Consider the following 12,357-nt stretch of genomic DNA (forward strand, 5'->3'; position numbering starts at 1 on the left):
AACCTCAGTCTGAGATTTAATTTTGTGTGTTTGCCAAAGTACCCAATGGCCTAGTTTCCACAGCCAGATCCAGCAGATAAATCTCTCTGTAAAAAATCTCAGGCTTCCGACACGATGGGCAGAAATCACCACCGGCCCACATTTGGTGCCCAGGGGGAGTCATAAAAGTGGACTCTGAGGCACAGATATGGGCACAGTCGCTCATTTACATAATTATTTGGGCCAAAAAAGTCCTGAGTGTCCCTGACTTTTCCCAACTTGTAGATTTTTAAAAACTCCTCTGATGTTCAAATGTAGGAAAGATTGTGCGGAGGATTTAATCGCTCCTGGTCCCCTCTCCCTCCCACATCTCCACCGTCGTGATCACAGGAGCCACTGCTGAAGCAAGTCCATGCAGTAGAGTGGCAGGGCTGCATCTGCCCAATCACTGGGTGACGCAAGGTGAATGCACTCAGTTCATAGCCAATCTGGCAAGAAGCTCTGCTTTGACCTTGACCCTCTCTACTTGCTCTGACGTACTTTCTCATTGTACTGCCTGGTTTCCAGGGGCAGAGTCCCAGCCTCGATACTCAGCACAGAGCACTTGCAATTTTAGCTCGACATACAAGTGATTTCATTTGATTTCTCCTGTTTGACTCAGTGTTGTGGGATGACATACATTCTTGTTCAGGAGACGTTCACATGAGACTGTATTCCCATTAGGGTCCTTTGGAAAATAAGTCCTTTGGTTATCAGGACTCCTCTTTCTAGTCCCTGTTCTTTGTGTTCCCTCAGGACCCTGCGAGCATCAGCCAGAATAGGAAGAAAGCATACCTAAGGGAATATTTTCTAAGCAACACTAATTCCAAAAGTGTTTTGCCAAAGAGGGAGTTTCCTGGTCAGATGTATTCTGGAAATGCTCCATGTTCTGCCCCTATCGTTGAGTGCCAAGATGTCTGTTAGCATATTAGGAGTCCTATGAGAACTGGCAGAAGAAAATTAAACAGAAAGACTTTAACTATAAGCTGAGATGTCCTAGATCCATGACCATGGAGCCCATTTTCGGGGGTTCATCCGTAAAGAATAAAGTGAGAAATACTCACACAGGAAATGGTTTTTGAGATTTTCATCTTTTTCTCTTTCCTTCAACACCTGACACATAAGGAGTTCGAGTAAATTTGATGGTAGTATTGATGATGGCTGTTTTAGAAAAGGTATGTATGTGGAGTTGATCTTTAAAAATCAGCGCTAAATTGGTGTTCATTAGAAGATCTTGTCTGAGGTGGGAAAAGAGGGTGTCATTTTGCATAGAAAGAGGCTGGACCCTTTCTGGAACCTGGAGGAGCTAGATGTGATATGAGATGGGCTCTACATGCAAGGCTTGTATCCCCCCACCCTTTAAAAAAAAGGTTTTATTTATCCATTTGAGGGAGAGAGCAAGAGAGAGCACAAGCAGGGAGCAGGGCAGAGGGAGAAGCAGACTCCCTGCTGAGGGGGGAGCCCGATGAGGGGCTCCATCCCAGGACCTTGGGATCATGACATAGCTGAAGGCAGATGCTCAGCCAACTGAGCCATCCAGGTACCTCTGTATTTCCCCCTTGTATTCCTCCATTTAACGAGTATTTCTTGGAACATTGGTATATACAAGGCAGTGTAGGAGATATAAATATGTGTGAGGTATAGCCCTTGTCGGGTGCATTGAAACTAGTTGGGTAAGTTCTTACATAAGTCAGTTTAATAGTATAGAAAATAGTGAGGTGCTATGAGCAACAAACAAAGTGCTCTAGTGTGTCAGAGGCAGCAGAAGTCATTTCCAGCTTCGGCAGCTAGGTAGGATCTTTGGGACCATGTTTCTCCCAGAGCTGTATTTACTCATGCCAACAACCTCTAGACCTAGAAAGCACATCCTCTTTTTTAAAAATTTTATTTATTTATTCATGAGAGACACAGAGTGAGGCAGAGGGAGAAGCAAACTCCATGCAGGGAGCCCGATGTGGGACTTGATCTCCGGCCCCCAGGATCACGCCCTGGGCTGAAGGCAGTGCTAAACTGCTGAGCCACCCAGGCTGCCCCTAGAAAGCACATCCTAATAGGCTCCCAATGAAGGATTCAGCTCAGGGTCACTGCAGGTCCAATCTTCCTAACATGTTAATAAAGCTGTTCTGGAAAAACAGCCACTCATCCTCACAGTATAACACGTCCATCTTTTTTTCAAACTGCCTGTTTCTCCTGAGTTAATGGCATTTGTGAAAGAGGAAAATGCTCTGTCAATGATCTTTGCTTACCCAAGAGCCTCCAGAAAAGCTCATATTGTTGCTATCCTAATTGCTTTGTTTATAATGTCTGGATAGAACTAGAATCCCTTTGGAAAGGTGGCATGAATATTCATTTGAAACCTTGCATTCTTGATACCATGGCATCATTTGTACCTGAGCTAATTTTTTAAAAATATTTTATTTATTTATTCATGAGAGACATAGAGACAGAAGCAGAGACATAGGCAGAGGGAGAAGCAGGCTCCCTGCAGGGAGTCTGATGTGGGACTTGGTACCAGCACCCTGGGATCACGCCCTGATCCAAAGGCAGATGCTCAGCCACTGAGCCACCCAGGTGCCCCAGTACCTGAGCTTTTTCGTTGTCTTTTTCCTGAGATGAGACTGTACAGCTCCAGTGCTGCTGCATTGATGGATAGCCATGCTGGTCCTGAGAGAGGAACTGATAATAAGATGAAGTACCAGGTCCTGAGCAAACACCTAGGAATGTGCTGCCAGCCCTTGAAAGTTGTGTGAGAAGTTGTACATAGCAGTTTGGAAGTTCTCTTCAATACAGAGGAAGCAGAGGCATGAAAAATGCAAACCATAACGCTGTGCACATAGAAGAACAAACCCAGATGTTGGCTGAGTTCCCCAGGGACGTGGGTGGGCAGAGGAAAAGGCTGAAGATCGGATCCTGGGGAGTCAGTGGATGGAGGAAAGGAGGATTTTGCAAATAAAGCTGGACACTAGTTGGAGACTTGGCGCAAGCCGTGCGGTATGATGAGATAGATGTTTCCGTATCAGTTAGGATGGCTTGTATTTGGTAGAGTGGAATGATTTAGGTTTGAAGAGAGCTTGGCTACCTGCATTTGGAAAGAGGAATAAAATGAGTTTTTCAAACTATGAATACGACATAGTACCACCATCCTATTGAGTGGGTGTCTTTTTTGATAATATCTTTATTTAAAGCATCATATGTACTGTAGAAAAGAAACCACCAAAAGATTTCTCTTAGAGACTTGTCAAAACAGTGAGACAAGGATGCCAAGGAATTCATATGAGTTGGGTAGACTTGTTCCTAAACCAGTCTAGAACATATCTGTTTATCTTCAAGATGATTAAAAAAATATTTGGCAGCTCTCCTCGATGGCCTATGATACTCTTTAATAACACACACTTCCTTTTGTTTAACTAAAACAGAAAAGTACAGAGAGATGAAGCTCTCCAACATGCCGGTCAGTAAATGTTACTAGCTTACTCAGTACTTGGTATATTTTATTGGACCAACAAGAAAGAACGATGTGGGAGCTGTAAACTCTCAACTCCTGGCAATAGTCTCTTGTTATTACGAACTTCAGTACATTGAGGATGTGGTTTCTCAAAGGGATTTAAGTATTTTGGGCACAGTTCCAGGGACATTGTGTTCTACTCGACCTCAACCATTTCTACTGTGTCAGAGACACTATGCTTTAGAGATTAAAGGCCACTTTGGAAGGCTTGGAAGGCTTCAGAGTATAGGTACAAAATGAACTTGACCTTTACCCAAGATTTTGTTCCTTTTATTTTTCAAGAGCAGTAGCCATTTGGAAATATTGAGGAAGTCCTGACTCTTTTGTGAGAAAATGATACAATCATATTTAAGAGATTGAGAAGGTCTGGGTTTGCAGGCTGTTCTCACTCCATCAGGAGGCAGCTCCAGGCCCTGCTACTACACTAATTTAGGGATTCACGCACATAAAAAGTAGTCTTGAGTTCTCTAGTTTAGAAGCAGGCCACGGAGGAAATAAATCTCCAGGGGTTTCTGAGAAAGGAAGAGGTGACATATAGGTGCTGCCTATTTCCACATATATCCATTTCTTTAGCAAACTTAAGTTTTCTTCTTTTTTTAAGATTTATTTATTCATTTTAGAGAGAGAAGGATCACGAGTGGGAGGGGCAGAGGGGGAGAGGGAGAGAGAATCTCAAGCAGACTCTCCACCAAGTGTGGAACCCGGCATGGGGCTCAATCTCACTACCCTAAGATCATGACCTGAGCTGAAACCAAGAGTCAGATGCTTAACCAACTATGCCACCAGGGATCCCAGATTTAGGTTTTCTATGGAATGAGAGCAGAGAACCTGAACATGAAGAGTGAAACTAATTAATGAAATCCCTTTATCAACTTGATACCCCTGTCAATAGGATAAAAATTAATGTCCTAATGGGTCTTTATGATCATCTTTTAGAATTGCCATGGCTCCTGTTTGTCAAATGATTGCCAGGCTGGACTCCTCTCTCTTTGAATTGTTTAATTTTCCTGCCACCTCTTTGTTTATCAAGGCTCAGATCATGGGGTCTTTAGGCCGTGTGTGAAATAAGACTCTGGTTGGCATCATCCTGAGGAGAACTTGATTAGAAATGTGGGACACATTTGTTGAATTATATTTATGATACTTAATGCCCCCAGATGATTGAGCATGTTTGGTTTTATAAAAAAATACTTTTTTTTTCAAAGCAAAGATCGATTTTGTATGAGACTGTTCCTTGAGGATGAACACATTTTACAGAGGAAAATGTAGATTTCCCCCAATTTCAATTAAGGGAAGAACTGTAACAAGAACCAGCTGCTCTGAAGGCTGCCCATGAGCTGTTAACCCCAGTTGTCCTCCTCTCCAGAGCTAGCATAGCCTTCTGGGTAAAATGTCTGCCCATTTTTCTCCAGACATGCTTCCTCATTTTCTTTGGTTGACCCTGTTTTCTCAACTTCCAGCTTATACCCCAGAGCTTCTTTGTCTCCATTTTTATTCCTTTTAAACATAAAAGATTTGTGTGGAAGATTTCTACATTTCACATTTCCACACTCTGCTTTATCCAGTTGGGAAGGTTCAGATATCTCTAGAACAAACCTATCTCTACATTCTATCAACCCTATAGGAGGGACAGAAAGCTTAATGTTTATGAGCAAAGGCTTTGGAAACAGGAAAATTTCCGTTCTACTGTTTTCCAGCTAATATCCCTGGGCTTTAGTTTCCTCCTTTATAGGATGGAAATATTAATAGTGCTTGCCTCCACAGGGTTGCGGGGAGAGAATGCGTATGGAGAGCTTAGTCAGGGCCAGGCATGGAGAAAGATCTCAATAAATGTTAGTAATAATGGTAGTGATAGTGGTGGTGGTGATGATAAAGGTTTGGAGTCTCAGATAGTCCTATTGCAGCATTACAACATCACATTTTTCAAATAAGAAATCAGATCACATAATCTGCCAAGGTTATTTGAATTTGCTACTGTGGCAGGCAAAATTAGTTGTCACTTAATGGCTGCCGTATAGCGTTACTCAGTTGAAGAGTGCATGGGTGCATGCATGCGTGTGTAAGTGTGTGCACATGAATGCAAATACTTTTAGGTCTTATGTCCCTACCTTGATGGTCAGGAGTTTTGCTTTAGCTCTCTTCCCACGTTTTTTTTTTAATCTGACACAGTAGTTAATACTGTGCAGTGCACACAGTAGGCTTTCTGCGAATATTGAGTATGTTTTTATTTAATAGAAAATAAGTCTTGTGCAAAATTGAATAAATAGACAATATTTTGATCTTATGAATGTTTTATTTTTAGAGGAACTACATTAGGAATAAAACCTTAGAAAATACCTAGACCTGGTCTTTCTTCTCAAGGATTCACTTCCTCCTCACTCTGGTGTTTGCATAGCACAAGACTTGTCCCACAATGGAAATGAAGTCAATGGTGGCAAATAATTAGCTATCTTTATGTTAGATGTCTCGGTACCAAGCAATAGAAAGCCAACCTTGGCTGACGAGAGATTTATTTTTTTTTAATTTTTTAAAAAGATTTTATTTATTTATTCATGAAAGACACAGAGAGGCAGAGACCTAAGCAGAGGGAGAAGCAAGCTCTCTGTGGGGAGCCTGATGTGGGACTTGATCCCCAGGACACAGGGATCACAATCTGAGCCAAAGGCAGGTGTCCCTAATAAGACGGATATAGTGAACGGTTATTAAAGAGCCCAGAGAATCAACAGGAGGCTGGAGGGCCAAGTTTAGGAATAGGCAGTAATCAGGGGAGCTTTGGCAAGTTAGGGGCAGGAACCACAGCCATGGTCTTTAGAGCTGGAAGCATCGTGCAGCATGCTGCCATGGGGAAGGAGAACCCAGAGTTAGCTTTCTTCTGTTGTTGGGTGACTCATTCGAGGATTAGAAGTCAGAGGGGGTAGAGAAAGGATCTAGCCCATCACCTGCGATAATGGGAGATGATACCCAAGACCCTCTTCCCTATACATCTATCCACAAAGGAGGAGAGACAGTTCCCCAAAAAGAAACCAGGATAATAATTGGGAAAGAAACATGGATGCTGGGCAACCAAAAAATGTCAAATGCCCATTATTCTCTTTCTCATATGTTGAGTCATGACGTTAGGCATGGTCGGTCGTCCAGCCGATCTTTATTTAGCCCGTGTGAACCCTAAAACACAGTCTGAGATGTTCTGCTTTGTTGTTCCGGTCTTCTGGGTGGTTCAAGGATAGTCTTCCATGTCATCATCCTGCTCTCATCTGAGTGGGAAGCATCCCTTCCAAAGAGATTAGATAGGAACTTGAGGGTTGAGAATATTGTGGCATCAGCATTAGATATTAGGATGAACTACCTTTATTTATTTTCTCTATGTAAGTAGGAGTAAGTTCACAGCTATTTTTTACTGTTAATCAAATACAGGTAACACAACACCAGAGGACTTTTTGCTAATCTAACTGAAGTTTGGGGCCTATATAAGTAAAATATATTTACTTTCTATCAAAGGCAATGCTTTTGCAACAGGAGAGGATACTGTTAGTTTGAAAATGGCCTTTATGTTGGCTGGGTTTTGTTTTTTAGAATGCCATTCTCATTTAAGGTATTATCCTTTGCTTCTATGTTGTAGGGGAAAACTTACCCATTCCGAGGAGCCTTTCCTCCGGTATGGAATCCTATCGCATATTTGGATTACAACAACCTGTGGCGGACAATGGATAACATGGGGAAGGAGGTAAAGTGTGTGTTCAGCTTACATGTGACCTGTTACTAATAACAACAGCAACTGTTTAACATCCTTCAGTTCAGGGAACATTGCTCTGGACATTAACACATATCATTTCCAACGCACCCAGATCCTCTGCGAAGTCGATAGTATTTCCCCTTACAAGGAAAATGAGTGCAATGAGGATTATAGGGTAATTTCCCCAACACCACACAGCAAGGGAACCAGGATTCAAACCCACATCTCTCTGATTGTAATGCCTATGTGCTTTCAACTTTATGCCACTGAGAATTTGTGTGGTGTATTTTTGCCAGGTATCCTACTCATAGTTGCCTTATCCATGTGTGATGCTCCTTTCGATAGTAAAATAAAGAGGATTGTTCCCCCACAGTTTTTGTACCTAGTGCCAGGCTCCATAAGATCACTCTCACACACTTAAATTGGGGACTTAAAATGGGCATTGGCTTTCAATAATAATGATCATCATCATCACATATTAATTTACATACACATTTATTCCCCCCCTTTTGCATGACCATCATCATAATTATTATAATCATTATTATTATTATGGAAACATCATTAAGGCATAGAATCCAGAGATCTATACATCCCAAACCCATCACTATCTATATTAGAATTCTGTGCCAATCACACATTCCAACACAGACACAGAGACTGCTTTTCAGAGTTTGTCCTGAAGGCCTCTTGGCAAGATAGTGGGCAGTAACCATTACACCTGAATGTGGGCCCTTCTTCCTCCACAGATTCCAGCAGATGCACCATGGGAGGCCCCACATGCCGAGGAATGGGACAAGATGACTATGAAGGATCTTATCGATAAAATCTGCTGGACAAAGTAATCTTGACTATTTAGAATTGACTTACTATCTTTCCTTTGGATCTTTCTGTCCTATCTTGAACTACAATGGGGTTTTTCTCTTTTCTTTTTTTTAAGATTTTTATTTTTAAAGTATTCTCTACATCTGACACAGGGCTTGAACTCACAGCCCCAAGATCAGGAGTTGCATGCTCCACCTACTGAGCCAGCTAGGCACCCCTGCAGTGTTTTTTTTCAATAAGTTATAGGAAAGAAGGTTAGAGGAAACCTAATGATCAGTCAGTAGCAACTTTGAGGTAACTTTAGACACTTCAGAGTGGGTTTGAACATAGAATGAATCTAAAACATAAGAAAAAGAGGAGGTGAATTAAGTGGAATTTTTTTTAATGAAAGCGCTGTATGATTTGCAATAAAACAAGTAATTGTGTATTCAAATTATATAGCAGTCAGCTACAGAAGCAATTTGAGAAGATATTAAAGTAATTCCATACAGATGTAGAAAAATGTGGAACAGAAGGCAAGCTAGTCTATTTTAATGAAAAATATAAATTTTATGATGTTTTCAATGAGAACCTGTGTAATGAGTTGAGTTACTTATAGATTGTTTAGTCAGCTTTTTGGGGCTGCTATGTGAAAGCATTGTACCAGTCAGTGAGGAATGGTGGTGAAAGCATTAGGCATGGCCTCTAAACTCATGGAGTTAATATTATTCTAGCAGGAGAGACTGACATTATCCACATAATTCCATAATGTTACCAGAGTGACTGTAACAGGGCTTTTGATCTGAGGGGAAGGAAGAGATTCTTGGATGCAGCAATCTTTAAACATAAACCAAGGACTTAGTGCATCAACTAAAAATTAATCACAGAAGATGGGAGGAGATAGGAAAGGGTGGACAGTGTGGAGGACATGGTATTTTCCAGGAATACCATATAGTGAATGAAAGAGAGAGAGAGCAGAAAGATGATGGTGTGGAGGGAAATGTTTTCTAGAAACGAGCCATAGTATTTGGGTATAGACAAGAAGGGAAGATGATGTGGGAATATCAAATCTACAAGGAATGTGCCACAGTGGATGAGGGGAGGCCAGATGTATAGATAGTATGGAGATGACATGTTCCAGGAGTGAGCCTTAGCAGATAGGGAGAGAAAGGAAGAGTGGATGGTGTGGGGGAATGGTATCTTCAAGGAATGAGCCACAGTGGAAGGGGTGAAAAATGAAAGTTGGATGATGTATGCATGCAGATGGTATCATCCATGAATGAGCCACAGTGTATGCTGGTAGACAAAAAAGCTGGATGTTGTATAGGGAGAAGTTATCTTTCAAGAATGATCCAATTGATGGGGTAGAGAATAAGGATGAAATGTATGAAGGGATGGTATTTTCTAGGTATGAAACCAAGTGGATTGGGGAAGGCAAGAATGGATATTTGGTGGGATGTATCTTCCATGAATGAGCTTAATCATGGAGAGAGACAGGAAAGTTTGACCATGTGGGGGAATGCTGCCTTCCAGGAATGAGCCACTGATGGGGGAGACAAGAAGAATGGAATGTGTGAGAGGATTGTATCTTCCAGGAATGAGCTACAGTGGATAGGGGTAGATAGGAAAGATGGATGATGTGAATAGATTTTATCTTCCAAGAATGAGCCACTTGGATGGGGGGGGTGGGATATAGGAAAGCTGGATATATGGGGGTGATGGTATCTTCCAGGAAGGAACCAAATGGATGAGGGGGACAAAGGAAGAGAGGATGGTGTAGGAGAATGGTTTCTCCCAAGAATGAACCATAATTGACGGGGGAAATAGGAAGGCTGTAAGGCAATGGTAACTTCCAGGAATGAGCCACATGAATAAGGGGAGCCAGGAAAGCTGGATGGTGTAGAACGATGGTTTCTTCCAGGAATGAGCTACACAGATGGGAGGAGAGAGGAAGGATGGATGGTGTGGGTAGATTTTATCTTCCAGGAATGAGCAACATGGATGAGGGGTGGATAGAAAAGAAGATGGTATCTTCATGGATAGAAAAGGTGACAGTATCTTCCTGGAAGGGGATAGACTGGAAGAGTTGATGGTGTGACCAGATGGAATGAGCCCTGATGGATGGGGGGGAAGAAAGGATGGTACCTTCCAGGAATAGGCCATGGTGGACAGAGTGGGGGAAAGATAGTAAGGATGAATGGTGGGATGGCTTCTTCCTGGAAGAGCAGTTTATGGAGGTAGACAAGAAGAGTGGATGGTGTTGAGGGGATGGTATCTTCCAGGAATGAGCCACAGTGGGGGAGATAAGGAAGGGAGGATGGTATGAAATGATGGTATCATCAAGGAAAAAGCTACAGTGACTCTGGGTGGGGGACAGGAAGGGTAGACGATATGGAAACAAGGTATCTTCCAAGAATGAGCCAGTTGGCGAGACTGAAAGGATGGTTGATGTGGTGGATAGTATCTTTGAGGAATGCATCAATTGATGGGGGACATAGGAAGAGTAGAAATAGTTGAGGGGATAGTATCTTCCAGAAATGCACCACTGTAGGGGGACAGAGGAAGGGTGGATGGCTGGAGGGGAAATTTATTTTTCAGGAAAGAATAATAGTGATGGAGGTAGGGGCGGAGGACTGGGAGACTGGATGATGTAGTCCAGCTATCCTCTTAGAAACAACACAGTGGATGTAGGAGGGAAGATGGAGGTTGGGAGATGGTATCTTCCAGGAATGAGCCACAGGCTATAGGGGGACATGTGAGGGTTGTACTGGAGAGAGGGGAATGGTATCTTCTAGAAATGAGCCATATAGATGAGGGAGATAGGAAGACTGGGTAGTGAGGGTAGATGGTATATTTTAGGAATGAACTACATGGATGGGGAGACAAGAAGACTGGGTAATGAGGGTGGATGGTATCCTCTAGGAATGAACCACATGGATGGGGGAGTCAGCAAAGACGGATGTGGTGGGAAATGTTACCTTCCAGGAATGAGCCATAATCCATGGAGGTAGACAGGAAGGATGTGGAGGTGGGGGGGAGCGGCGGGCAATGATATCTTCCAGGAATGAGCCACAGTAAATCGGGAAGATGGGAAAGCTGGATGGTATGGAGGAATGGTATCACTCAGGAATGAGCTACAGTGACTGTGAGGGGAGGTAGGAAGGGTAGATCAAGTAGGAACATAGTATCTTCCAGAAATGAGCCTCAGTGGATAGGAAAGACAGGAAGGATGGATGGTATGGGGAGTTGATACATTCTAGAAGTACACAGTAATGGTTGGCAGTGGAGAGGATGAGTGGATAGTGTGGTGGGATGGTATCTTCTGGGAATGAGCCACTGTGGATGGGGGAGGCAGGAAAGTTGGAAGGTGTGGGAAGATGGTATGTTCCAGGAATGAGCCATTGTAGAATGGGAGGAGACTGGAGGTGTGGTTGGTGTGTTGGGAAGGTTTCTTGCAGAAATGAGCTACAGGGTTGAGGGTGGATGGGGAAGGGGAGATGATGTGGGATGGTAGTCTTTTCCAAGAATGAACCACAGTGCATGTGGGAAGACAATAAGGATTTGTGGCTTGGTAGGATGGTATCTTCCAGGAATGAGCCATAGTAGATGTTGGGGAATAGGAAGGGTGGATGGCCTGTTGTGAGTTGGTATCTTCCCGGAAGGAACCACAGTGACTCAGGTATTGGGGTGAGGTGGGGGGGAGATAGTAGCTACAGGAAGGATGCATGGTTTAGGGGATGGTATTTTCTGGTCGTGAACTACAGTGACTGTGGATTGGCAGACCAGAATACAGATGATGTTTGGACCCAGTATCTTCCAGGAATGAGCCATAGTGGATGGAGGAGACAGGAAAAGAGAATGTTGTGAGGGGATGATACTATCCAGGAATGAGCCACAGTGACTGAGGGAGGAAACTGGAAGGGTGAATGATATGGCAGGTAACTTCCAGGAATGAGGTGTAGTAGATGAGTGTAGACAGTATAGAGGAGTGATGCTGGGGGATGGTATCACAGGAATGAGCCAGGCATAGGGGAGATATAAAGTGAATGTTGTTAGGGGAATGGTACCTTCCGGTAACGGACCACTGGATGGGGGAGGCTGGAGGCGCGAATAGTGTGATTGGTGGTATCTTCCAGGAATGAGCTTTGTGAATGGTGGGAGATAGAAAGGGTGGATGGTGTGGGAGATGGCATTTTCCACGTAGAGAGAACAGAAAACAGCTCTTGAAGGCCTTGAGATGGGAAATTGATATGTTTTTGTTATGATATGACAGTGTGCCTGGACTCTTAAGGATATC

General features: G+C 43.0%; 1 protein-coding gene across 1 annotated transcript in view; it reads left to right on the forward strand.

The window, feature by feature from the left end:
• MAOA (monoamine oxidase A) overlaps positions 1–12,357 on the forward strand; it is a 70,262-nt gene that overhangs the window by 41,313 nt on the left and 16,592 nt on the right. Inside the window, exons 4-5 of the mRNA XM_025468801.3 lie at positions 7,143–7,247; positions 8,006–8,097. Of these exons, the coding sequence (XP_025324586.1) occupies positions 7,143–7,247; positions 8,006–8,097 (197 nt within the window). The remainder of the gene's footprint in view (positions 1–7,142; positions 7,248–8,005; positions 8,098–12,357) is intronic.

The sequence above is a fragment of the Canis lupus genome, chromosome X, assembly GCF_003254725.2.
Source record: "Canis lupus dingo isolate Sandy chromosome X, ASM325472v2, whole genome shotgun sequence".
Classification (NCBI taxonomy): Eukaryota; Metazoa; Chordata; class Mammalia; order Carnivora; family Canidae; genus Canis; species Canis lupus.